The sequence below is a fragment of the Corythoichthys intestinalis genome, chromosome 12, assembly GCF_030265065.1.
Source record: "Corythoichthys intestinalis isolate RoL2023-P3 chromosome 12, ASM3026506v1, whole genome shotgun sequence".
NCBI classification, from domain to species: Eukaryota; Metazoa; Chordata; class Actinopteri; order Syngnathiformes; family Syngnathidae; genus Corythoichthys; species Corythoichthys intestinalis.
Genome location: NC_080406.1, coordinates 28948654 through 28975679, shown reverse-complemented (window position 1 = coordinate 28975679; position 27026 = coordinate 28948654). Strand labels below are relative to the sequence as shown.

The following is a 27026-nucleotide window of genomic DNA, read 5'->3' as shown; positions in this document are numbered from 1 at the left end:
GCCATTTGTTTCTAGATTCGGCGACTTATGACAGTGCCGCAGTTTCTTTTCTTCCCCCAAAATGGATGCACAGCAGATTTTCTTGCGAGACATGGGTTCCAAGAATGTTAGTGCAAGTGGTGAAAAAAGGAAAAATGTGAACTGTGAATGTAAAAAATGTGAGGCTTACCACTGAAATCAAGATGTATATGATAGGAAAAATATGAGCATGGTATGCGCTTCCGTGAACTGGTTCGACAATACGGCCGTAGAATGTCTCCGATCTCGAAGATCCTCCTCCGATCTCCGTTCGCCAGTCTTGATAAGTAAAGGTGACAATAATTATTATTGTAACATCGCCAAAGAAATCACCAGCTTCGTAATCATTTATTTCAGAACTTGTGCAACACAACATGCCTACTGACGTCAACAACATTGCATGAGAAGTGAAAGTAAAAAGTCCTCTCTCTCGCACGTCAGCCATGCGGCGCATTCAGGTACACCACGCAAAACACAATCACCACATTAGAACCCGATTCGTTACATTGTTACAGGTAAAAATAGTTTTATTCATAATTTATTTCTTTTGCTCCGTGTAATTGCTATTTGCAATAGTACCGGCAGTGTTTATTAAGGATGTAGTGTTGGTTATCGGGCTGTGGAGTGAATTAATGGAATTATAATGTATCCTTATGGGAAAGTCTTGCTCGACATACGACTATTTTGACTAACAAACAAGGTCCTGGAACGAATTAAGTTCGTATGTAGAGTTACGACTGTATATACAGATATGTTCAAAACGACACACATTTTAACAAACACTTGACACAAAACAATTGGTGTCCAAAGGTCCATTTAGTCTGATCAATATGTAAATTAGCAGATTAATTTAGCCTAATTTGCTGAAAATAAGACCGCTAGCTTTAAGCTTAAAAATGCTAACGTGTTTACAAAACACTCTTCGGGTCGGGGTTGAGACCCTGCCTCAAGTGGAGGAGTTCAAGTATCTCAGGGTCTTGATCACGTGTGAGGGTCAGAGGGAGCGGGAGATCGACAGGCAGATCGGTGCAGCACTTCAGTGATGCAGACTCTGGCTGGGGAGAGGGATGTATGTTGAAACTGCTGCCCCCGCGACCCAACCCGGGATTAAGCGAGGGACGGATGGATGGATGGATGGATGGATGGATGGATGGATGGATGGATGGATGGATGGATGGATGGATGGATGGATGGATGGATGGATGGATGGATGGATGGATGGATGGATGGATGGATGGATGGATGGATGGATGGATGGATGGATGGATGGATGGATGGCAAATCACTCACACACATCTCCACACTGTAGCTCTAAACCTAAATACAAATGCATGTATATTAGATGAAACAATCTACAGCCTTATGTGGGCCGAGTGTCAGCACAGTCCAGCCAGACCCAACGCTGCCACCAGAGAGCTTTGTATCCTCCATCATTAAACAAAATACAGTGGTACCTCTACATACGAAGTTAATTCATTCCAAACTTGTTTGTAAGTCGAAATGGTCATATGTCGAGCAGGATTTCCCCATAAGAATACGTTATAATTCCATTAATTTGTTCCACAGCACAAAAACCTACACTAAATTTGTTAAAAATGCTAGGTTGTTTGTATGTTGCGTGTTTTCTTCCTAGTGGTGAGTTGCAATTTGTTGTTTTTATGATCAGGCATATTTTGGCCACCTAAGGAAAGCTAAGACCTACGTTCTCATAGAAAGAAAATATAAAGGCAACGCGTTGATGAAGAGAAAGTTTTGGTCTGATTCATTCGGAACGGGCATCATTATTGTTCTAACCAGACTATCTGCAGTGGTATCCATTGTTTTAGTCACACCAGCTCAGTGCTTTTTTTTTTACAAAATCCTTAATAAATACTGCTGTTACTATTGCAAAAAGCAATTACAAGAGCAAAACAAATACATTATGTATTTTGTGTAGTGTACCTGAACGCACCGCGGGGCTGACGGCAGAGTGAGAGAGTGTAGTTGACTTTCTCTTTTCATGTCCTGTTGTTGTTACCCGTTGGCAACGCGTGTTTTGGTGCACAAGTTCTGAATTAAATGATTAAAAACGGGATGAAGATGGTGATCTCTTTGGCGATGGTACCAGAATAATAATTGTCACCATAACGTATAAAGACTGGCGAACAGAGGTCGTCGGTGTATTGTCAAGCAGTTCATGGACGTGCACCCCACGCTCATATTTTTCCATCATTCTATCTTCATTTCAATGGCAAGCATCACCTTTTTTTCTTTTTTCATCACCTGCTTTAACATTCTTGGAATCCATGCTGATTTCTCTCACAAGAAAATCCGCTGTGCGTCAGTCTTGCGGGAAAACAATAAAATTGCGACGCTGTCATGAATCGTCGTATTTCGAGCATTTCGTCGGATGTAGAAACAAATGGCGAGTCAAATTGTACGTCAGATGTCGAAAAGATCGTGTGTCGAAGGGATCGTATGTCGAGGTACCACTGTACAATCATTTTGGACTTTTTTGATAGTTATTTTGAGATTTAGGGTTACAGGTTAAATTCCGATTTGCACAAAAATTCGGGTTACCTCGCCAGTGTAGCAATGGAACTCGTTCGTAACCCAGGGGACTGCCTGGACAGTAAAAAGAACTACTTTTTAACTGTTGTCTAACAGCAAATAACTGTAAAAAAATATGCATGTGTAATATTGTGGCGATATCACTGCCCTAGTAATTTTCTCATTCGCACCTCTGTCTGACTGGGGTTTTAACCCACACCGTCTCCGTGGCAGTGAAGTGTGCTGACTACTGAGCCAAAAACCCAGGTTAGATTTATCTGCCAGCACACTTTGCAAATTATCAAGGAGTAAGATTTTCCTGACCCACTACATGCACAGCACTTCCTCCATTCAGGAGCTCAGTACCGTATAGACCCTACTCACCTACCTCACAAAATGGGCGTGTCGCTGTTTCCGGCCGCCATATTGTACCTATTTTTTAGACCTATTCTCATTGTTTTCAATTAGTCGAGCAAGTTATAGAGCAATTCATGGAAGTCCCGGTGTTATCTGACGCTGTAAACTCATTGGATGCGTTGCATAAAAGGCGTTACGTGGAAAAGCTTCAGTTTATCCATTCGCCAGATCCGTATTTGATGCCTAAATCGATGTTTTTCGACCCGCTGGCTTCGCCTGACACCTGCTATCCTGATATTTACAACTATCTTGTCCACACAAAATCAGCCTATTCTCACGAAAGTTTGAAAAACTTTAAGAGCTTGGAGGCTTATAAATGCTACGTTGCTGGTTGGATAAAACAGGTCCTCGTACACGAAAATTCGGCAGGAATCTTGTGCTCAGAAGGTGAGTTACGAAATTTTCAATTCAAAATCTTTTGTTCTTGCTAACATCCACTGTCAAGTCTAATGTATTTCATATCATTTGTCAATGGAGCTAGGGCTTTTAATGTTTATATGGTTTAGCGATAGCACTCTCACTACATACATATATAATATGTAATAAATATGAAGTGCGATACCACTACTCCAGATTGTCCCTAGTTGAATTTATTTTTTGGCTTTTGACCTCAATAGTGAAATTGTAAATTAATTGTATGACAACTGTCTGATTATCCCCTTATAATTATATATTTTCAGGTAGTTCATTCACAACGTCTGAGTGTATGTTGTCGGCGATTAGCCTAGCAATGATCTTAGTTGTGGTTGTCAGCCCAAAACCCTCTAAATATATATTAAATGCATCTTACCAGATATAAAATGACTACTACATAATCTGTGGTAGTCGTTTGGAGCCCAGTTTTCTCGTCGAATTGCAGCAGTCAATCTCGGTCTCCTCTTCGGGTCTCTCGGAATACGGTAAAAATTCAAGTCTCTCCATCTATCTTCTCTGTTTTTGCAATCGACCGCCACACACGACTTCACCATTTTGATTATTAATGTTAACGAGCAGAAAAACAAGCCATAATAGGAGGAATTTACGAAGCGCTAATGCATTAACATGACGAGTATACGGACAACATGGCGCGGGGCGTGGCTGTGACGTCACGTGAGTAGGGTCTATTGGCCCGAATATAAGACGGTGTTGAAATAACACTGAAAAGGAGGGGGTCGTCTTATATTCGCGGTCTAGACGTTATACCCATTCACGACGCTAGATGGCGCCAGATATCATTGAAGCGATGTTCTGTCATGACAGATCTCAGCTACTCTTTTTAGTTTAACCAGTTTGCATTATTTTATTGCAATGTTTTTCATTATTCAGATTTTTTTCAAGACTACAGTTACAGTGAGACTTCACTTTGATGGTTAATGCAGTTATTGCAATTTTGTTGTTTTATCACAATAGATTGGTTTATTTAAATTTCAAAAACTAGAAGCCATTCATTTACGAATGTGATTGCACTTTAGTTTACATATTTAAATGTTCAGATATTAGGATTTGAATGAGGCATAATAACCCACTTTTTGTCTCTCAAATATATTGTTATAATCATTTGTTTCGGATGTACTGTAATTATTTTCTGTATAAAAATTAATTTGGGTGTTCAAAAAGTCCTTTTTTCAAACTTGAGTCTTGAAAAAGAGGGGGTCATCTTATAATCAGGGCCATCTTCTATTCGGGTCAATACGGTAGTCAGCATGACTGCGTGGGTTTGAATCCCAGTTGACAAGGAGGAACAAAAAAAAAGTGCATTGGCGTCATCATCAAGACAGATTAATGTGGATCACAGTGTAAAAAAAAAATACAGCAATATTTTTTTTCTGCCATGATTTTCAGATTTAATGAATAAAAATGGTTACCGAAGCATTTTATTGTATTTTACGGATTCCCTGTGTTTTAAAGGTAAAATTCTGGCAACTACAGCTGCCAATATTTTACCGTAAATTTAACTGCATTTTTTTTAAAGTGTAGACTTTGCTATCATGTTTGAAGGCCGTGTGATATGTATGAGTCACATACAAGCCCAGATGAAAAAGTCACATGGTATAAGGTCATCGAAGTACAAAGCCCATTTCAGTAGACCTGTGAGTTCCAATGCAAAGCTGATTTTGCGAGAATGTCTGCTTCACAAGTTCAGTGCTTTCATTAGTTGTGATGGTAGCGAGTTCATCATAAACAGATCCTGTTTTGAGAATGTTGCCATGGAGATCTTAAATTGCTGCAGTTGTTTCCAGTGGTGTGAATATGACACGTAAAAAGCAGAGTGAGAAATTGTGTATGGTTTTAAATAAGAATCTGAACCTTTTGGAATTTCTCACATTTCTGCATGAAATCACCATCAAATGTGATCTGATCTTTGTCAAAGTCACACAGATGTAAAAACAGTGTCTGTTTTAACTAAAACCATCCAAACATTTATAGGTTTTCATATTTTAATGAGGATAGCATGCAAACGATGACAGATGGGGGAAAAATAAGTAAGTGAACTGTCTGCCTAAGGAGACTTAAAGAGCAATCGAAACCAATTTTTACCAAACAATATAAGTCAGGTGTGTGCCCAATCACTGATGACTGGTTTAAAGCTGCCCTGCCCACTATAAAACACACACCTGGTAAGAATTGTCTTGATGAGAAGCATTGTCTGATGTGCATCATGGCTCGGTCAAAAGAGCTGTCTGAAGACCTGCAATGAAGGATTGTTGATAGCTGGGAAAGCATACAAAACCATCTCTAAAAGTCTGGATGTTCATCAGTCGACAGTCAGAGAAGTTGTCTACAAATGGCAAGAGTTTGGCTACGTTGCTTCTCTCCCAAGGAATGGCCGTCCACCAAAGATGACGCCAAGACTTCAGCGCAGAATACTCAGAGAGGTCAAAAAGAACCCTAGAGTGTCTGCTAAAACCTTCCAGAAATCACTGGCACAGTCCAATATCTCTGTGCACACATCAACTATATGTAAAACTATGGCCAAGAAGGGTGTTCATTGAAGGACTCCATGGAGGAAGCCACTGCTGTCTAAAAAAACATTGGTGCTCGTTTAATGTTCATAAAAAGGCACTTGGACATTCCCCGGAAGTTTTGGCAAAATATTTTGTGGACTGATGAAACCAAAGCTGAATTGTTTGGGAGTAACACACAACGTCACGTGTGGAGGAAAAATGGAACAGCTCACCAACAGCAACACCTCATCCTCACTGTGAAGCATGGTGGAGGGAGCATCATGATTTGGGGCTGTTTTGCTGCCTCAGGGCCTGGACAACTTGCAATCATGAATGCAAGAATAAAATCAAAAGTTCATCAAGATGTTTTGCAAGAATACCAGAGGCTGTCTGTCAGACAGTTGGAGCTAAAAAGAGGATGAATGCTGCAACAAGACAATAATACAAAACCAAGAAGTAAATCAACTTCAGAATGGTTTCAGAAGAACAAATACATGCTCTGGAGTAGCCAAGTCAAAGTCCAGACTTGAACCTCACTGAGATGCTGTGGCGTGAGCTAAAGACAGCGATTCATGCCAGACATCCCAGGAATCTGACTGAACTACAGCAGTTTTGCAGAGAAAAATGGGCCAAGATTAGTCCTGATCGATGTGCCAGACTGATCTGCAGCTACAGTAAGCGTCTGGTTGAAGTTATTGCTGCTAAGCAGGGGGTTGGGGTTGGGGGGCACGAAATCTTAAATGTGATGGTTCACTTACTGCTTTTCCCCCCTTCTGTTATTGTTTGCATACTATCCTCTTTAAAATATGAAAACCTATAAATGTTTGGGTGGTTTTAGTCAAAGCAGACACTGTTTTTACATTTGTGTGATTTTGACAAAGATCAGATCACACTCGATGGTGATTTTATGCAGAAATATGAGAAATTCCAAAAGGTTCAGATACGTTTTCATGCCACTGTAATTTTCCTTCAGGGGTTAGGATTGGCACTGAGATTTGAAATTAAAATAACTACTTGATTAAGCGCCTATGTTCAATTAACATTGGAAACTCAAGTTGAAATGTACAAATTAATTGTTTGATCCTAATGAACACGAGCTTCTCTGTAGTCGGTCCAACAGGAAAGTTCTTCCATAGCCTCAGTCTGTTTGTATTTAATGAGCAGAGCAATTATCCAGTTGGAATTTATCATCCTAACTGAAATAATGCCAAAGTAGTGCAAACTAACCAAAGTACAGAAAGTTTTCCAATTTGTTCATCAGTAAGTGCGCGACCTCCATTACCCGTGTATTATGTATGGTTACAAGGGAAAATTAGCTGAGGAAATGTGATTTTGAGGGTGCAAATCATAATGGAAAGTGTACTGTACTATACAAGATAAATATAATGTGACTCATATTGTGCGGTAATCCTAAAAGATAAGCTTATTCTAAAAAGCTACATGCGAGTAGAGAAGACATTCCATGAAATTATCTTCAAGCGAATATTTCCACTTTTATGATTAATCCTAATTGTAGCTGTATTTGTTCCTCCGATTTTCATACTGCAGGCTCCCAATGTAAAAATAGCTCAGTTTTTTCCCCTCTTCTCAATGATGGAGGCTGTTTTGTCCAGTCAGCCATGCACGGCTGTCAGCAATGTGTAATAATTTTAAAAAGTATTTTGGGGGGATCCAAGCTCCTATTGTAGAAATGCGATGCCTCGGGAAAGATTGTGCACTCAGTAGAGTGGAAAGCTAAGGCATTGTGGTTTTAGTTCTGCGACGCGCTCCAATTAAGCGTCTCATTAGACAGCCTATTGGAAAAGTATGACTGGCGGGCTTTACGGCTCTAACGATTTGATAGCATCCGAGAAGTGTTACGCAGGGTTAGGAGGCTGTGATGGTTTCTGAATTATTTCATTGGCTGCCATTGACTGTGAAGGACATCCAATCCATTTTAAAGCAACATTAGAACTTTTCAACCTTGATAAAATATTTTCATAACATTTGTGATGATATGTCGACTGACAACTCCCGTAATTTCTGGACTATAAGGCGCACCTGACTATAAGATGCCACCCACCATTTTGACATGAAAACGGCATTTGTTGATAGATAAGCCACACTGGACAATAAGCCGAAGCTGTCCTCGCTGTATCATAGGATATTAACACTAAAATATATGAACTGGTAACACTTTATTTGACAGCGGCATCATAAAACTGTCATAAGACCAAATGAAACACCATGAAGCTTTGAACCAATTGGCTGTAAAGCTTCATTGCTTCAAGAAGCTTCATTTAGCCATCACTCCTTCCTTGGAGGAGACAGTCAACCTTTGCTGCCACCTGCTGTCAACACTGTTGTTGTCGAAAGTGCCTCCGAGCATGCATTGCAGCGCTACAGATGTAACTAACAATCAAAATTCATGTTCAGTGCAAATTATTTCTTCAGTTACTCTTCCAGTTGTTTTATTAATTGCTAGCTCTGGTCTTTGGTAACACTTTATTTGACCGTGGTGCCATAAAACTGTCATAAGACTATATTAATTATGACATGGCACTGCCACGAGTATTAATGAATGCTTGTGACAGATGTCATTTTGTGTCATCCGGCAAATGATCTCACTTTTGAATAGATGTAAAATAAATGGAGTGTGACATAATTTGCCGGATGATGCTTTTTTTACATTTGCTCCCAAAAACGTTTAAATACGTTCTATTTTTTTATTTTTTCAGTGTCCAAAAGACGTATTTACACATCTTTTATGTTTTTTTTTTTTGTTTTTCTTTTTTTACAAGAGACATCTCTGGGTTCTATTTCAATTTAGCTCCAAAGCACAAAGCTGAAAATCCATTTTGAAGCAATAAAACTGGCCACTGGAGGGCAGTAGCGCATTTGGTAAGACGATTCAACGGCAACTAACGGCCGGGCTGCACGGCCGGGGCGCCGGTGGAAGACAACCGAATGGAGAACAACCTAGAGGACGCCCAGGATGCCAGGCGCTGGACGTCCGAGCAGAACGACCAGGACCACCAGTGCAGCGGACGATGCCGTTGAGTCCGTGCTGCTCTCTGAGCAGACCCTGCAGAAACTAAAAAAAAATCTGTCTTTATGAGACAGGCTGCGATGAGGGAAAAGTTTACCCGGCCACAACAGCGTCATCTCTCAGTTATGTGTAAATAAATTGTTACTTTGCTATCAAAAGCCTTATTTGTCTTGTTGTTTATGTTATTTTGTAAAAGGAAAACATTATTCAGATGTTCGGGATGTAACTAAAGCAAAAAAATAGCTGTGTTAAAGTCAAAGTTATGTTTGAAATGTCTGCTTTCACAAAAAGCTCAATTTCTCTGTTTTTTCATCAGAAATTGGAAAATTGCTCAAACTAAGCTATTTTCTAATGCTGATTTCTAAAGAATGGAAAAAGATATGAACTTACTTTTTTCCTGCGGAAAGAAAAGAGTCTAATCTTTCTTTTGGTGGGTTCCATGTTTATATAGCAATAGAACAGAATTTTCTGTGGGCCTTGCAAAATCTGTCAAAATCCAGTAAAACGGCCGGGAGCGAAGGGGGTTGCACCGGTGAAAATGGCTGGGAGTGAATGAGTTAATGACGTCTGTCATAAGCATTCATTAAAGTGCCAATGACAGAAAAAAGCATGTTTATTTCATATTTCAGGTGGTATTTATGCTCCTGAATGAAATGGACCCCTTGGATGCGCATGTGTAAGTGATCGTTTTTTTTTTCAATTTTTTGAATCCCGCGGCATGAAAATGAATAATTTCTTGTTTTGAGGAGGAATGCCCATGTGACGTCACCCGGGTCAGCATCTGACAATACAGCATTGCTTTCAGCTGATTTTGCGGATTAGTTTGTTTATTTTTCGCATCACGCCAGCCAAATGTGCTGCAGGGTTTTGCTTCAAAAACTCCCACCCCGAGATTGGCCAAAACAAGTCCGACAACTGTGGGACAATTGGACTTACGCGGAAGTGAGTAAACATCGTGTTTTGTATTTTGACAAATACTGCTGGTATCATGGCACACGTTTTAATTCGGAGGTGGCTTGCATTTTGCGGCTGACAATGCTCCTTGTCCACCGAGAATGCCAATTGGCTGACGACCAGTGCCTTGTCGCACACCCCCCTCATCCTCTTCGCTTGCCGGCCGGGAGAGCGCTATACTCGGCTTATTGCCCTCTTCGTGTGCCCGGTGTTCTGTCAAATTTTGCACCCCATCAGAAATTGCAACTTTGTGTTAAAAATGGCCATGAATACAACGATTACAAAGTAAACACTACAAACTTTCTTTAAGTAAAGGAATATTTGCTTACATTTGATCATGGACGGACATGTAGAAAAGTTCTCCTCAGACACATCCTGCCATGTTAGCTGCACACAACAACTCCATGCCGCTCTCTCACTGTTTACTTCTTCACCGTGTAGTTAAGCGTTAATTTACGCAATATTCGTGTTGAACATGTATGCTTAGGATGTTACTTGTTTATTTAGCACCTGTGGATAACATTGAGAGTTCAACTGAATGTAAAAGAGGGCTTATTCACAGCCACAACAGATTTGGGAGCAAAATATTATAAGGGTGAAAAATTTGGCAAAACACCGGCAATAGACCACTATCCTTGGGGTGGGCTCGCTTCTCCGACGTCGGCCGTTTGTCTGGCGGTCATTCTCCAGCTGCTTCCCCGGCAAACAAGATCTCCTGCCCGCAGCAGGGCAACGACAAGCTGTCACTTGCTCGTAGCCGGGAGGGGGGGGGTGCCGATCGATGAAGACATTCGACAACCCCGCCATCATGTGATATGATCCGGGGTAGTGATTTTTTTGCTTCAAAAGGAGAAATAAGACTTTGAAACGGCGCTCGGTTCGGCTTAGCATGTTGGCTAGCTGTCACGCCTCCTGGTTTGTTTACGCTCTCCGAAGCCAGGGCAGGAAAATGACAAAAGTCGGACTAACTCCGGTGGCATAAAACATCGTTTGGCAGGTGTCGACAGTTTTGAGCATTATTGAGTAATTTTGTCATGTACTGAATAAAAGCATTTTTAACCCTTTAATGCCTGCAATATGAAGCAATTGTCAGAGAATCACAAAATTTGAAAAATAAGGTCTTAATGAAACCTTTTTTTTCAAATTTGTGAAAAAGAAAAAAAAAATATGTGTAATAAGCACTCTTATATCTATAACCCTTGCTAAGTCCCGTTTTTTTTTTCTGTCATGGAACCTGCAGTTGCATGAGTTGACTTGTATCCATTATTTATTTATTTATTTATTTTGAGGGAAGATATTTCAAAATTCTGAATTAGTCTCAAAATCATGAAATTCTAAGTGTATCAAATGTGATACAGTTGGCAAGAAGGGGTTAATATTTCATATTCGATTTAGCACAAGACTGTTATTTGGCATGACCATACCATTTATTTAGCAATCGGGGAAAAATATTTGGATAAAAAGAATATCCTGTAAAAATATTGGTGTAGAGAGATTGAAACAATGATGACATTTTGCTGCTCTGTGTTATATTTTTCTCGTTCTGAATCTTCCCTCTCAATGGGCTGAATTCTAAATCAGCTGAAAGCGTGACCCTGCTAACGTCATTTTCCAGCTGGGGATGCTAGAGCGCTATAATGAAAGGTGTGGCTAAACAGCAGATTAAAATACTATTTTCTCGTCGTCTGCGCTTTGCCAAATTGTTGGATATAGTCGAATCGCCTCAAAATATGATGCTAATTCACATAATAATGCTATTTAAGACTTTTTTTATCCTGTCATAGGCCCTTTAATGATCATGATAGTGTCATAATTATGATGGTCAATCATTCAATCCAACTGCAGGCGACCGGGAGATCAGGATTTTACGGAACTGAGCGCGGGTCTTCATGGGAAATGCAGTTTTTCTTAAGGCATAACACTACCGCTTTTGTCCACCCTTGCTGCTAAAATCGACCAAAACTGAAATTTCTCCAGTGATTCTTTAACTGGGATCGCTGCCAACCCCACCCAGGTAAAAATGAATTTGACGTCTAACATCATCAATATTATTCTGTTATATCACTATAATAGTTGAAGTCTTTTGAAGTTGAAGTTTTTAAAATGGGATTTAATACAAAAACTGCACGCAAGATATGTTCATATTGTTTTTCATTTAACTTTTGTTTAACATTTCCCTATGTACTCAAAGCAAAATTTCAGATTCAATGAGACATATTTGTAATAAAAGTAAAAGTAAGTTTGAAAATTACCACCGAATAGTGTGAAGAACCGTCGTCCTCTTATGATGACGTAATCAAAACACGTCGAAAAGCAACCCAACTGGCTCACAGCCAACATGTCCGCAGTTTAGAAGTATTTTGAGGTAACCAAGAAGTATATAAATTATTAATTGAAGGAAAATAATATAAATTAGTTTCATCGCTGCTACACGTGGGTTCTGAAGTTGCTTTCCATTGATTTCCCGCATCACCTTGAGTGCAGTGCATTTGAGCCCGTGTGTGAAAAATGAATTACTAGTATATGTGTGTGTATTTTTCAGCCTTTCGGTTTCGGTTTTTCAAAATATTTGGTTTTCGGTTTTCGCCAAGAATTATGCTTTTGACATATCCCTAATAAGTATGCATTATATTTAAGATTAATAGATTCCTCAAAATCATATTTCGTCCTGTTGTTTTAGGTGTTTTACCTACAATTCCCATGATGCCACACTTCTGAATTCTGAAGAACAATGAAAGGGGTTACTCTGTCAAGTTTTATCAGCCTGAAGGTTTTACTCATAACTTCCCAACATTTTTAAATAATAATACGCATGTTTGGAAAATTACAATAAAATTTGTTATCTGAAGAGTTGCTGCATTTTTTTTTCCAAACAAGGTGAAAATATGTAAAAAACAAGTTCAAACTACAAGCACCCAGCTTGCTCCCTCAACGCCTCCGAAGAGCGTGCATGCTCTCTACGAGCTAACTCTGAACCTACAGGCAACAATAAGTCTGCAATAAATTAACATAATTAATCAACGTCAATTAATTAAAAATACAGTTCGAGGATTGACGTGTACAGTGGGGAGAACAAGTATTTGATACACTTCCAATGGGTTTTCCCATTGACTGTGTATCAAATACTTGTTCTCCCCACTGTATACATCCCTGGAATAAACCTGCCAAATATCGTTGTGATCCGTTCACGTATAACGGTTGCGTTTTCCAGGTCGCAACTAATTGATCTAATTAAACAGCCCTGAGACATGAATAAAAAAAAAAATCAGCCTATGAGGATTAATGTGTATACATCCCTAGAATATACCTACCAAATTTCATTGTAATCTGTCCACAAATAATGGAGCAGTAGCATAGTTAGTGTCCTCCCCACGAAGAAGAACAAACACAAAAACAAAGCAAGTAAGTTCTTGAGACCTCCCTCTGGGTGATCTAACAAGAAAAAAAGAAGTAAACAGGTTTTAAGAAGAAATCAATGAGTTCCCTAAGGTTAGTCACGACCTTTATCTGATAAGATTATAAAGACACAAGCACTCAAAAAACTTTTTTTTTTTTTTTTTTTTTAAATAAATAAAAGTTGATTTAAAATCACGAATAGCCAGGAAATACCCGCAAATGTATATAAGGTTTGTAGGGTGCTGGAGCCTTTTCAGATTCAGCCTTTTGTATTATATCCCATTAGATTTTGCCGGTCTATCGAAGGTAATTTAATGAGTTACTGTAAACACAAGCTAGTTACACAAAGAGGCAGGAAATTATGCATAAGATGTAGCGATGCAATCCTCTTCTTCTCATTTGTCTTCATTTGATGTCACAAGAGTCGATGTATTCCATTGTTTTTCATTTGGCCGTGAAAGGCATTTTAATTTCCAGTCCTATAATCTTCCTGCTCACGTCCCGGTCTTACATTTCAATTGTTCAATTCCACACTTGACTGGTTCTCCTTTTTTGAGGAAGACATGAAATGAGAAGAAATGAGCCATTGTCTGTCTGAAGCGGTTGCCAACCTCGTTTGGTTGTGTGAAATTAATAACAATATGGCAGTGTTTCAGGTTACAAAAATTCGCGTGCTTCGTATGAGCTTTAATTCGAATACAGTACTTGTGTTGGAAAAAATGAAATGTTTCTCTGTACTTGCACTTGGCTGTATGGACACATTTGTGTAATGGGTGTCATTTATTTGGCTATTATTAGTACTCTGTTGACAAGGACCAATTGGTATGGCATGACTAATGTTGTGGTATTAAAGCTTACTGCGTGTATTTGCATATGATTATCATAATCAGTGGTGCCTTTGAAGGATGCATTTGTTGAATGAATTATGGTTCTCTTTATTGGGATTATGATCCACACAATGACAAAAATACAAATGGAAAAGGACACGAGTGAATTGTTGCATTTATGGCAGTTACGGCATTTATGTGCAATGCATGTAATGATTTTGATCCCTATCCACGTTGTCTTCATTAGAACTAAAAGAAACCTAACAAAATAACACTTAGCATTCATAAAATAAGAATTAAATAAAACTGCACATTAAATATAATATAAATGCAAGTTAAGGTTTAACCCTTTAAGGTCTGGGCCTATTTTGTCTGATTTTGCATGCCTTTGAAGTTGCCTTTATATTTCAAAGAAAGAATTGTTTACGATGGCCTGGTTTGGTCCCTTTTTTTGTGACACCTTGAACTTCATGTCCAAACTGTTGTTTCCTTCACTGACCAATTATAAATCATCATTTTGGGCCCAAAAAGACCAAAAAGTCCAAAATCGTTCTGTCAAAATTTTTAATATAGATGTCCAATTGACAACCAAACATGCGTAACGAACCGTTTTGAAACTTTGTAATATTTATTCAACATGTTAGGATGAACATTCAACCCAAAAAAAATTAGAATAAATAGTCTTATATCTGACAATTCAACATAAACAACAGGTATAGCCATAGGCGTTTTTTGCCTTTATACATGCTCTAGTCAAAACAGGTTATATACAGCAGAACAAACAGTGAATAACAGTGAAAAAATATATACCATCTAACACAAAAAGTGTTTAGAGGCCATCTCTTTATGAGTTTAGGTATTGTGGCCCATCCCCTGATGAAAACTATGTACACACAATCAAGCTTCTTGAACACACATTTATATACACAAATTGAGAAGACTGATTGTGGGGGGAAAAATATATATATAACATTGAAAAAAAAAGTATTTTCAGAAATATTTACAATAAACAAGTTAAATTTTATTCAGGCATGCCACTCCGAAAAGCAGTTTCGTCCTGGAATTAGACACAGGGCTGCATCACACAGCCCACACTTCCATGGGGTGTCGGTCCTCTTTCCACCCTTCCATTTTCATTTCACTTCACTTTCATTGCCACTATAAATGTACATAAAAAAAAGTCAGTATTTATGAAAATAATAAAGTATAAAATAAAAATATATACAGCAATAAATAATAATGGAAATCTATATGTATGACAATAGAAAGAATACCATAGCTGAATATGTTGTACATCCCTAATCTTCATATAGAAAGAAGAACACCACAAATTATAAATTCCTGCCTGGGATACACAGTGCACGTACGACTTTGATCTGATAAGCACATTTTATTATTATATACACAAACACACACTTATATTGCATCAAAATTAACTTTGTCTTGCAATATCAAAAGAAACTTTTTCAGCATAAAAAAAAAAAAAAAAGTAAGTTGGCTTACCTCTGCTCGTCGATGGCGTCACCCACGTGTTCAAATCCGTCACTATCTTCACTCGAGGACTCTTCCGAAGAAGACGATGATGACGAATTTGGACCATCCTCTTCCTCAAGTTGATCAAAAAGCACAATTGCTTGCGCTAAATTTAGTTTTCCGTTCATTCTCAAAGTCACACAAAGTCGCTGCTCGATCCAAACGGCCGTCGCTCGCCACCTCGCTGCTTCAGAACACTCCTTCCTCTTGTTCGGTGGAACCTCGCACGGCAGTTATATTTATAAAAAAAAAAATTAAAAAACGCATTTTGTGCTTCCACTGTGACTTCGAAAGGGTTCGTTTGATTTGTGTTTTTTTCATGGAGCTTCCGTTTTGAAAAAGGACAAGAAATGACGGAAATATAGACATAAACAAATGATCCATGCAGCGTTTTAATGTTTTTTTTTGAGAGGACAGTAAAACTATAAAACTTAAATGACAATATCTCACGTTTTAGTTGGCCGATTGACTTCAAATAATAACGAGAGTAAACCGCAACTTCCGCACTTTAAAACGAGACCAACCAACGGCATGTGGGCGACGTAATTAAAACGTGAGGGCGCTTCAAAGACGACGTGCGCTGAGGACGCGCCGGCGCGTCCTTCGACTCTCAAGGGTTAAGTACATACAAATACAGGTAGTCCCCGTGTTACGAACGAATTCCGTTCCTACGCTGGCAATGTAACACAAATTTCCACGTAAGTTGGAATTAACCTTTTAAATACCCCTAAATATTCACTAAATCTCAAAATAACTATCCAAAAACTTGTATTATACGTCATTGTACTGTCTTCGCCAAGACGTTGAAGCTAAGTCCAAGCTAGCCAGTGAGCTAAGCTGTAATCCTTCCCTACTCTCACTCTTCGTGGGAGCAAATGTGCTCTTCCTCGTGAGTGCGCGTGCGCTCTTCTTCGTATGTGCAAATACATTCTTCTTCGTGTGTACATGCGCTCTTACTTACGGGCGGTAGTACTAATGGCTCTATGCCTCCTGCACCGAAATAAAAGTGTGCATCACAAAACAAAAGTCAACATTATGTTAAAAGAAAAAAAAACACACATTTCGCCAAAAGGCAAAACAGTCATATTAAATAAAATAAAGTAGGCCAGTCAGACGATTAAAATTTTAAAATCACAGCTTAAAAATGAATTAATCGTAATTAATCGCAATTCAACCCATCTCTAAAATATGCCATATTTTTCTGTAAATTATTGTTGGAATGGAAAGATAAGACACAAGACAGACATAAACATTCAACATACTGTAGATAAGTACTGTATTTGTTTATTATAACAATAAATCCGCAAGATGGCATTAACATTATTAACATTCTTTCTGTTAAAGGGATCCACGGGTAAAAAGACTTTAGATGGATAGAAAGATAAATTTGAGTACAAGTTAGAGTAATTTTATATCAAGAAAAAGAACGTCTCCTGCTCCGCCCAAATGCATGATGGAAAGTTGGGCAACCATGACTGTCAGTGGTGGCTGCAAATGGTATACAGTATGTTCTGCGTTGTATTCAATTAGGCGTGTTAAGAAAATGAACGTCTCCTGCTCCGCCCAAATGCATGATGGGAAGTTGGGCAACCATGACTGTCAGTGGTGGCTACAAATGGTATACAATATGTTCTTCGATGTGTTCAATTAAGTGTGTTGAGAAAAAGATTGTCTCTTGCTCTATGACTAACAACTATGACTGTTAGTAGTGGCTGCCAAAGCTTAAACCAATAAAAGATCCAAGGTCCAATAAACGCCCGTGTCCACTCGCATTTCTCTGCCTTTTCGCTCTCAATGTGCTAAAACAGCGGCATTGTAAACTGTTTGAGGCAACACATGAACGGGTCACTCCGTGCATGCATTAATTGCGTCAAATATTTTAACGTGATTAATTTATAAAATTAATTACCGCCCGTTAACGTGATAAATTTGACAGCCCTAAAATAAAGTGAATATACACGTAAGATACTGTGATGTACAATAAGGTACTGTTTACGTGACAGAAAACGACTAGAGACAAAATGGCTGACGAGACTCCAACGTCGTAAGGTCGAGATTGCAAGTCGGGTACGTCGAAACCTGGGAACTACCTGTACATTGACTGCCAGATTTGACGAAATTTATGTGGTAAAAATACATACAAATCAAATGATATTAACAAATTCAATAAAGATTGTTAATTACTGGAAATTTAACAAGACATTATGTGATAAAAAATACATAAATAAAACTCGTTAAAAAAATGACAATTAAATGTTAATAGATACACATAATATGGAATTTAATTGTGACAAAAAAAAGAGTAAGAAAATACATTCAAATTAAAATACAGTGGTCCCTCGACATACAATCTCTCACATACAATCCTTTCGATATCCGACGTAAAATTTGACTCATCATTTGTCTCGACATATGATGCCATGCTCGAAATACGACGATTTATGACAGCGTTGCATTTTTGTTGTTTTCCCGCAAGACGAACGCACGGCGGATTTTCTTGTGAGAGAAATCAACGTGGGTCCGAAGAAGGTTAGTGCAGGTGGAGAAAAAAGGAAAAAGGTGGCGCTTACTATTGAAATTAAGAAGGAAATGATGGAAAAATATGAGGGTAATATGCGCGTCAGTGAACTGGCTGGGCCGGAAGATGTCTACGAACTTGAGGAAGACTCTCGTTGTTATTATTATTATTATTGTAACATCGACAAGGAAGTTGCCAGCTTTGTTAGGTTTTTAATCATTTATTTCATAACTTGTGCTACACAACACGGCTACTGTCCACCATAGCCATCGTCAACAACAACAGAACATGAAAGTAAAAACTTCCTCCTCTTACGCAAGCCACACCTGTCTCTCTCTCGTGTCAGTCACACGGTGCGTTCAGGAACAGCATGCAAAACACAACCGCCACATTAGAACCCGATTCGTTACATTATTAGTACTTTTAATACATCATTATTTTCATTATTATTATTATTATTATTTGTATTTGTTTTGATATGTGTAATTGCTATTTGTAACTTTACCTGCAGTATTTATTAAGGATTTAGCATAGGTTTTTGGGCTGTGGGACAAATTAATCGAATTATAATGTTTTCTTATGGGAAAATCCCGCTCGATAGATGACTATTCCGATTTATAAACTAGGTCTTGGAATGAATTAAATGCGTATGCAAAGGCACTACTGTACTAATAACATTTTAAGTTTTTAAAATTAAATTTAACAGGAAAAACTGCTGATGGAAATTAAAATAAATTGTTTGTCTATCAAATTATTATTAAATAGATACAATAGATTAAATAGATAAATAAAATAGATATAGAAAAAATATGAGAATTTTTTTTAATCAAATAAAATGCTAATATACAAGAACCGATCATTACATTGAAATAAAATAAAATAAAAACAAAAAGATTGTTCAGCCAATTTTCTTGAACTCATTCAATAAAATGCGATACAAATGCAAGCATCAAATAAATTCCTAAAAATAAAAATATGCTCTATATCTTTTACATATCCAGTTGAATAAAACTGATCAAATTGAATAAGAATATAAATGTATAAAATTTAAATGATATAAAATTAGATCAAAATAAATCAAATGTAATTTAAAGTAAATATAATAAAGGCTCTGCGATTGGCTGGAATCCATTTCAGGGTGTACCCCACCTCCTGCCCATATTTAATTGGGATAGGCTCGACCTTTGTGATGATAAGCAGTACAGACGGTGAATGAATGAATGAATCATAAAAGTAAATCAATTGTTTTTTAATAAATGACAAGTCTTACATACTTAATTGTATTTACAGTATTATAATCCTTAGACTAATTTAGTTTTTTAATTTTTTTACTCTTTTACTTTTACTCTCTTTTTTACGCCCATCATGTCCTAAATTCAGTGCTCATTCAAACCAGAGGAAACATGTTAAACGAGTTCAGGAAGTGCTTCCATACACTGACATCCTTCGCAACGCTGTCTGGCGTCAGTCTGAGTGGCTGAGCGTCACATTAGCCCGCCACAACAACAACAACAACACATGTCGGCGAGTCTTTTAGCTCCTTTTTCCCTCCACCACTGACACAGTTTGATTATGCACGTCAGGTCGTCCAGAAAATCAACCAGCCCTTCCGAATTCCCCCGCTGTTCCCCTGTATTGTTGCCAATTATTATGCCCACAATAGCAATTGGCGGGACGTCTGAAAATATCCTCGTGTCCCCGCCGACCTTTACCGAAGAGGAAAATACACAGCGATCAATACAGAGGTCATCATTTGGATCCATCTTTTTACTCTGGGAAACTATTCAGGTTTTATATGAGAGAGCAGGCATCACCAAATCTGGATCTCGAAGCTACCTATCCAGTCCTGTTTTCCATGTCTTCCTTCTTCAAACATCTGAATTAAATAATCAGGATCATTATCAGCCTTCTAGAGAGCATGCTGATGAGTTGATTCAGGTGTGTTAGAGGAGAGAAACATGGAAAACAGGTGGACTCGAGGTCCAGATTTGATGACCCCTGAAATATAGGATAATCTAAGCAAAACTTGGAAGGAGCAGCACAATGTCCGTTGAATTGAAGCAGAAAATCAGGCAAAAATTGTTGATTTGGAAACCATTCATGCAGTGCATCGAAAGAAAAGTATACATGCAGTATTTCTTTGTGGTTTCAGGAACTTTATTTTATGTTCATAATATACCAGTATCCTCATGGGAATTTTCTAGTAAGAGGAAATACCACTGGATCACTTTGGAGCACAGACAGATCAGAAACCATTCGAATCAAACTCAAACAAAAAAACACAAAACAAAGTTTTGTTCAATAAATACATCATGAAGGACCCAATCATGAAATGGGAAGTCTTGGCAATATATATAATTCACTACAAACCAGCTAACAGTTTCTCTTTAGATCATTTGTCAGTGTAAAATTTAGTGAAGGGAATTCATTAAAAATGAAAGACTGACCTGAATATGACAATCACGTCTTTTTGTCTGGGGAGTAGAACATCATGATAATGTTGACTGCACAAAATAGAAACGCGATCAATCTTTATGGGACTTCTTCTGTGTGACCCACAGAATATTTTATTCTATGATTTAGGTGCCGGGCGATTTTAGATTAAAAGAATGTTCAGGCCAATCTCAGTGATTAGCTGTGACACAGTGCTGTTTTCGTCAACAATGACGATAACGAAAATATTTCGTGAATGAACACTTTTTTTCATGACGATGACGAGACAATAACTAGCTAAAAACGTGTTTTGGGAGACTAAAACATAACGAGACGAACGCCAGTTTTCGTCTGACAGGACGAGAACAAGACAAAAATGTGCCATAGTTTCCATCACATTTTAGATTGCATTGTAGCAGTGGCTGGTTGTGTCACTCATATGATGTTTTGTGCCCACCCACCCTGACTCAACAGTGTGTCCTCTCCAGTCTCCCAGCTTGCACACACGCCACAGTAAGATTTGTTTTCTTATCTCGGCAATAGAGAATATGCAATATTGCTTTAGCCTTTAAAGGTCTCTGCTGAGTGATCATCACACACTAAATGTAACTTTTAGCATTAGCATAACATTCGAGTTTGCGTTAGCATCGAGCGTCCTCTTAAACTTTCGGACAACTTTTTCTTTACATACATTTCGTGGCGTTCAGGTGGGTATAATTCATTGAAAACAATGTACTGTTTTCCTGCTAAGTGCGCATTATCACCAGGTTGGCGTTGTACTTGTAGACACTACAATATGTGCTCGTCTGTTAATCTAAATAGTTGGAAACCTTTTTTTATTTTGGGGGGGGAGATTTTTTCAAATTTTACAGACTAAAACATCGACTAAAACTAGACGATATTAGTCTTGCGTTTTGTCAACAAAATCACAAAAAAACACATCTTGAGATGACTAAAATATCACTAAGACTAAGACTGAGATAAAATTTAAAAGGGCTGCCAAAAAAACACTGCAATGTGACATATTTAATCGTCCAAACAAGGTGGAGATGCAGTTAACTGTAGTTTATTAGAAAGATAACAGTCTTTCTAAAAAAAAAAAAAAAAAAAAAAAAAAAAGCCGCCACCCACCAAATTTGACATGAAAACGACATTTTCTTATAGATAAGACTCACTGGACTATAAGCCGCAGCTGTCATCACTGTATTATGGGATATTTACACCAAAAGATATTAACCGGTAACACTTTATTTGACAGCAGCATCATATGACTGTCATACGACCAAATGAACCACCATGAAGCTTTGAACCAATTGGCTGCAAAGCGTCATTGCTTCAAGAAGCTTCATTTGACCATCACTGCTCCCTTGGGGGAGACAGTCAACCTCAGCTCCCACTTGCTGTCAACATTGTTGTTGTCCAACATGCCCCCTAGCATGCATTGCAGTGCTACATATGTAAATCACAATTAAAATTCATGTTCTGTGCTAATTATTTCTTCAGTTGCTGTTCCAGCTGTTACATTAATTGCTAGTTATGGTATTTGGTAACACTTTATTTGGTGTTGGTGATATACTTGTATAGCGCTTTTCCACCTTTCAAGGTGCTCAAAGCGCTTTACACTATATTGCCATCTACCTACTGGTGAGGCAGCACCAGGAGCAATGTGGGGTTCAGTATCTTGCTCAAGGATACTTAGGCGAGTTCATCAGGGCAAAGAATCAAATCCACAACCTCGGGGTTGGGGGACGACTACTCTACCACTGAGCCACGCCAACACCATTTGACAGTGGCGCAATAAGACTGTCATTAGACAATCATAATTATGACATGACACTGTCGTGAGCATTAATAAATGCTTATAACAGACGTCATTTTGTGTTATCCGGCAAATGATTTTTGAATGGATGAAAGAGATCCGAGCTGGACATAAATAGAGTTAATGACATAATTTGCCGGGTGTCACTTAATGACATTTGTCATAAGCATTCAGTAATGCCCATGATAGTGTCACGTCATACTTATGACTGTCTGATGATGCCGCTGTCAAATAAAGTGTTACCTATTAATGCAAAGAAATCAACAAATAAGCCGCACTGGACTATAAGCTGCAGGATTCAAAATGAAGGGGAAAAAATAGCGGTTTATAGTCCAAAAATTACGGTAGTTTATTAAATTAAACACTAAACACACAATATACACAAAATACTTTATACTTTTCTTTCATAAGCATAATAGTAATACGCATCAATTGAATACTAACGAAAATTGGTTTGATTTGCCTATTTTACTCGCTAAACGATTTCTAACTGCTCCCTGTTTTTTTATATTTTCATTGCAGAATTATAACACACACACACACTCAAAACCAATAAGAAACCACTTTAAAAACAATTGTGAAATGACTCCAGATCGTATGATATTAAAAATTATTGCGATCTTTTTTGGGGCCAGATCGCCCATCCCTATTATGACTTCATGCATACCATGTATATACACACTAAATCTACAAAATAAAAGAATAGACTCTCTTCCCTCACCAGGAAAAATAAAAGAATAGACGCTCTTCTCTCACCAGGAATAATAAGTTGGTTTATATTTGTTTCCATTCTTTAGTGATCAGCACCAGAACACTGGTTGTTTTTTTCACATTACAGCCATTTCCCCCAAAAAACTCATATGGACTCACAATCTGGGTTTATCTTCCATTTAAAATGTTTAATCACTGCCATCTGCTGACGGTGGTGCAGTAGCAAAGTTGTTTCCGATCTGGAATTTCACAGTAGAGAAGCATCAGACTCTCTTCCACGCTTTCCGTGTTGAAAAATGGAATTGATATGTAATGGCAAATATGACGTCACACAAATAATCCAGATTTTTTTAAAAAATTCAACTGATAATGCAATCGGATAATTATATACTTGATTTAGCCTCCAAATGTACGCAATCGATGCAGTTTTGTCCAATTCTACAATGAAAACAAGGGAATTTACCTAGTTTTAAGAAAGTGTATTTTACAGCATAGTAATGTTATATATGTTAGGAATGGCTTACTTATAGAGGCATTTTTGTGCAACTTAAGTATTTATTTATTTTAGCTATTTAGGCGTTTCCCTATTTGTTATAAAGACGGAGGACGATGTGAACGCTTTCACGCGAATTCTGCAAAACAAAAGAGACCAAAACTTTTGTCTGAGGAGACACAAAAAAAAAAGAAAAAAGGGAGGCAACCAGGATAAATGGACACTCAAGAAAAAACACAGGCCCGGATTTCACTTGCTGGCGTGAAAAGCCGCCCCCCCCCCCCCAACAGAACTTGTCAACACAGATGAGTTCGGGTTTGGGTGGTTGGAGGGCCGGTGAGGAATACGGTAGAAAATCAAAGTTTTTTATTATCAGCATCATCATATGCTATTGTTTAGCCACAACTGGATTCATTACATCATTACTATCAAAAAGTCGTTTAATCCATCTGCAGACAACTGGGAGATCATTATTTTACAACACTGTGCCCTGTGTCCTCATGGGAAATGTAGTGCGTATGTGCGCTAGGCCAATATCCAAGGTGAATGGGAACCTTTTGAAACTCCAAAAAGGCGCACACGCCTCTCCCTCATAATAAAGCAAGATTTTTCTGCAGCCGTTTGGCTGGCGTGATGCAAAAAATAAACATATTAATCCGCAAAATCAACTGAATCCTTAGTCCTCATACACAACAGTAGGCTGTTTAGTGAAGAGGAGTCCTTCTCCCGTACACGTCACAGCGCCCTCCTCCTCAATGCAAGACCGAAGCCGGAAGTCACTCATTTTCATGGCGCGGGATTAAAAAAACTAAATAAATATAGCGATCGCTTCCACACACATCCAAGCAGTCCATATCATTCAGAAGCATAAAATACCGCGTGTATTATGAAATAAACATGCTTTTTCGTGTCACATGCACTTTAAGGCAAAACTCTACCGCTTTTGTTCACCTGCGTCGCTACAATCAACCAAAACTGAAAAGTTACCTAGTGTTGCTCTAAAAGAGATGTTGGCCCAAGGGAATGCGATTCGAAAGCTGAAACTTTTTTGGGACCTCATTGCACATTCTGTGTGGTTATCTTGATTGAATGAGAAGCAACAAAGCCTAACTTTCAAACAATATGTGTTTTAACAATTTGACCCTTTCATACCTTTATTACATGTGAATACAGTGTACAAAATCTTGATCTCAACCGGATTACAATTCAGTGGCATGACGCAACACAAACTGATGTTTTGTATTCACATTCTCATATTCCAGATTGTATGGCGAGCTGACCAACTGCACATATCTGGTGGCGCTCAAGATGGACTGCTTCTGGCCCAACCTGCTAGTGGACGACTTTTTCATCCGCGTGCACAAGACCTACTTCCACAATTGCTCGCTGTCGGGGCGGTTGCTCAGGGACCCCCCTAACCGCATCCTGGGCCCCTTCATCATCATGCCCATCCTTGTGACGCTGTTCATGACCGCATTGGTGGTGTGGCGAAGTAAGCGAAGTGAGGGCATTGTCTAGCGGAGTCAAAAGGATGCTGGGATTCCAGAAAGATCGTTGTTTTTTTTTTAAGGCAAATAGACCTGAAGGAACCTCGGACATTAAAAAGTCGTTGTGACAACAATCTAGCAGCTATTTATATGAATTTGAAAGCACTTGTACAGCAGACTATCACACAAGAACAAGGAGCAAGGGACTTTCTACTTTCGAGATCAGTATTCCCCAACTTTTGCTCGTTATATTACATTAGAAAATACCTCACAGAAAATCCAATTGATTTACTTGTTGTAAATCTGGGCCTGTTTCATTGTTACCAAGCTGATGTAGTTGAACAAAGAAATATATGACCGTCACGATAGGTCGCTGGTATACAGGTCAACAGTGGAATATCAGTTTTCATGATTAACATTCTAAATAGTCCAATATAAACCGAAAAGTATGTTTTCTTCCACACAGAACTGTTGTTCAACCCATTGGCTGCTATTGACATCAATAGACGTTCAGTTAATTTGAACTGGGAGTCTGGCAGAGAATGAACATTTGTTCATTCACTCCCAACCTATCTATTAGCCTTTCTACTAGAAATGAATTTATTTAAATTCACGGCAGAGAGACGAAAACAGCCACATGATTGGACGTCTATCACCGTCATTATCACTGCTAACATAATTTTGCACTTAACTGAAGACTCATAACACCCAGTTCAAATAGATCGGTCACCTACTGCTGTTCAAATGTTCAAAGAATTCAAAACACAATTCAAAGCACAATAAGAATTCCAACAGATCAAGTAAGCCAACGCGCATTTCTGCTAACTGCTGCCAATGCCTAAAGCCCAACATTTGTATCATAGACCTGAGCTTCGTATTGATCGATGATCTCTCGGCACAGTGTGGTTTCCTCATTGATATTTTTGAATGCTTTCTTTCCACCTAAGGTTCATTGAGCTGTAACCTGCCTATCAGCAGAAACAAACAGAACACACCAACTCCTCCCTATCATGCTCACTTTGTACTTTGTGCCAAAACCTCTTGGTGAATAGAAGGCGGACTTTACAATAGAAAGAATGTCTGTTTTTTTGTCTTGGAAGGATGAAAATTTACCATGTGATCAGAAGAAAACGTTTAATAAAGTGTCTTATTGATGTGTCATGACTGGACATTCAATTTCCTCTAGGTACACAAGATGATGTTGCTCATTTTCTATGGCATCTTTTAAAGCAGAAATATGAAGTAATTTCATAACATGCCAAATAAGGTCACAAATAAAGTAATTAAACATTGTCCTACCAATAAAGCATGAAAAAATAATTTATATGTTGTATATTTGACAAAATAATCGCGTTTCCGAAGTTCGAGCCTGAAAGGGGACGAACCCGGAAGTGATACGTCACACCGAGAACAGCGATGGCAGCGCTCCATACATACGGCCGCCATACAAAGCCCTTCAAACAATGATTCAAACAGCGATATAAGCGATAGATCGAGCGCAAGGGAGGAGATCCAAGTTTTTGAAGAGTTGGCGGAAGAAGAGGAGCTTGGAATTTTATGTTGGACCTAACATGTATTAGCCAGACGCTAATCAGGATGCAAACAATGTGCCTAGACTACCTGACATGGAATGGAAACAAGACCCATCAAGATTACAAGATTGGTAAGATATAGGCTGTTATTATTTTCATGATTTGAAGATGCAGGCATTTGCACATAATTTTATGTTTTTGTCTATCTGATGACATTATTTAAAAAAAATAATCAGACTTCATGTTCATTTTGGCAGATCCGTCAGCTCTCGTGCATATAAAATAATAATAGAAAAACGTTGGGGGGAAAGATGGAGATGAGTCGTTGATGGCTTTCTCCACTTTATTGTGGTAACAATAAGAAAACAAAATAATAGCGGACTGCCTTCACATTCGACCGCGAGGAT

The 27026-nt window shown here is 38.4% G+C and overlaps 1 protein-coding gene across 1 annotated transcript in view; it reads left to right on the top strand.

Annotated features, from left to right (window-relative positions):
• ramp1 (receptor activity modifying protein 1) overlaps positions 1 to 26257 on the top strand; it is an 88931-nt gene extending 62674 nt beyond the window's left edge. The window contains exon 3 of the mRNA XM_057852138.1: positions 24863 to 26257. Coding sequence (XP_057708121.1) covers positions 24863 to 25118 — 256 coding nt within the window. The 3' untranslated portion in view covers positions 25119 to 26257. The remainder of the gene's footprint in view (positions 1 to 24862) is intronic.
• The last annotated feature ends 769 nt before the right edge of the window (positions 26258 to 27026 follow it).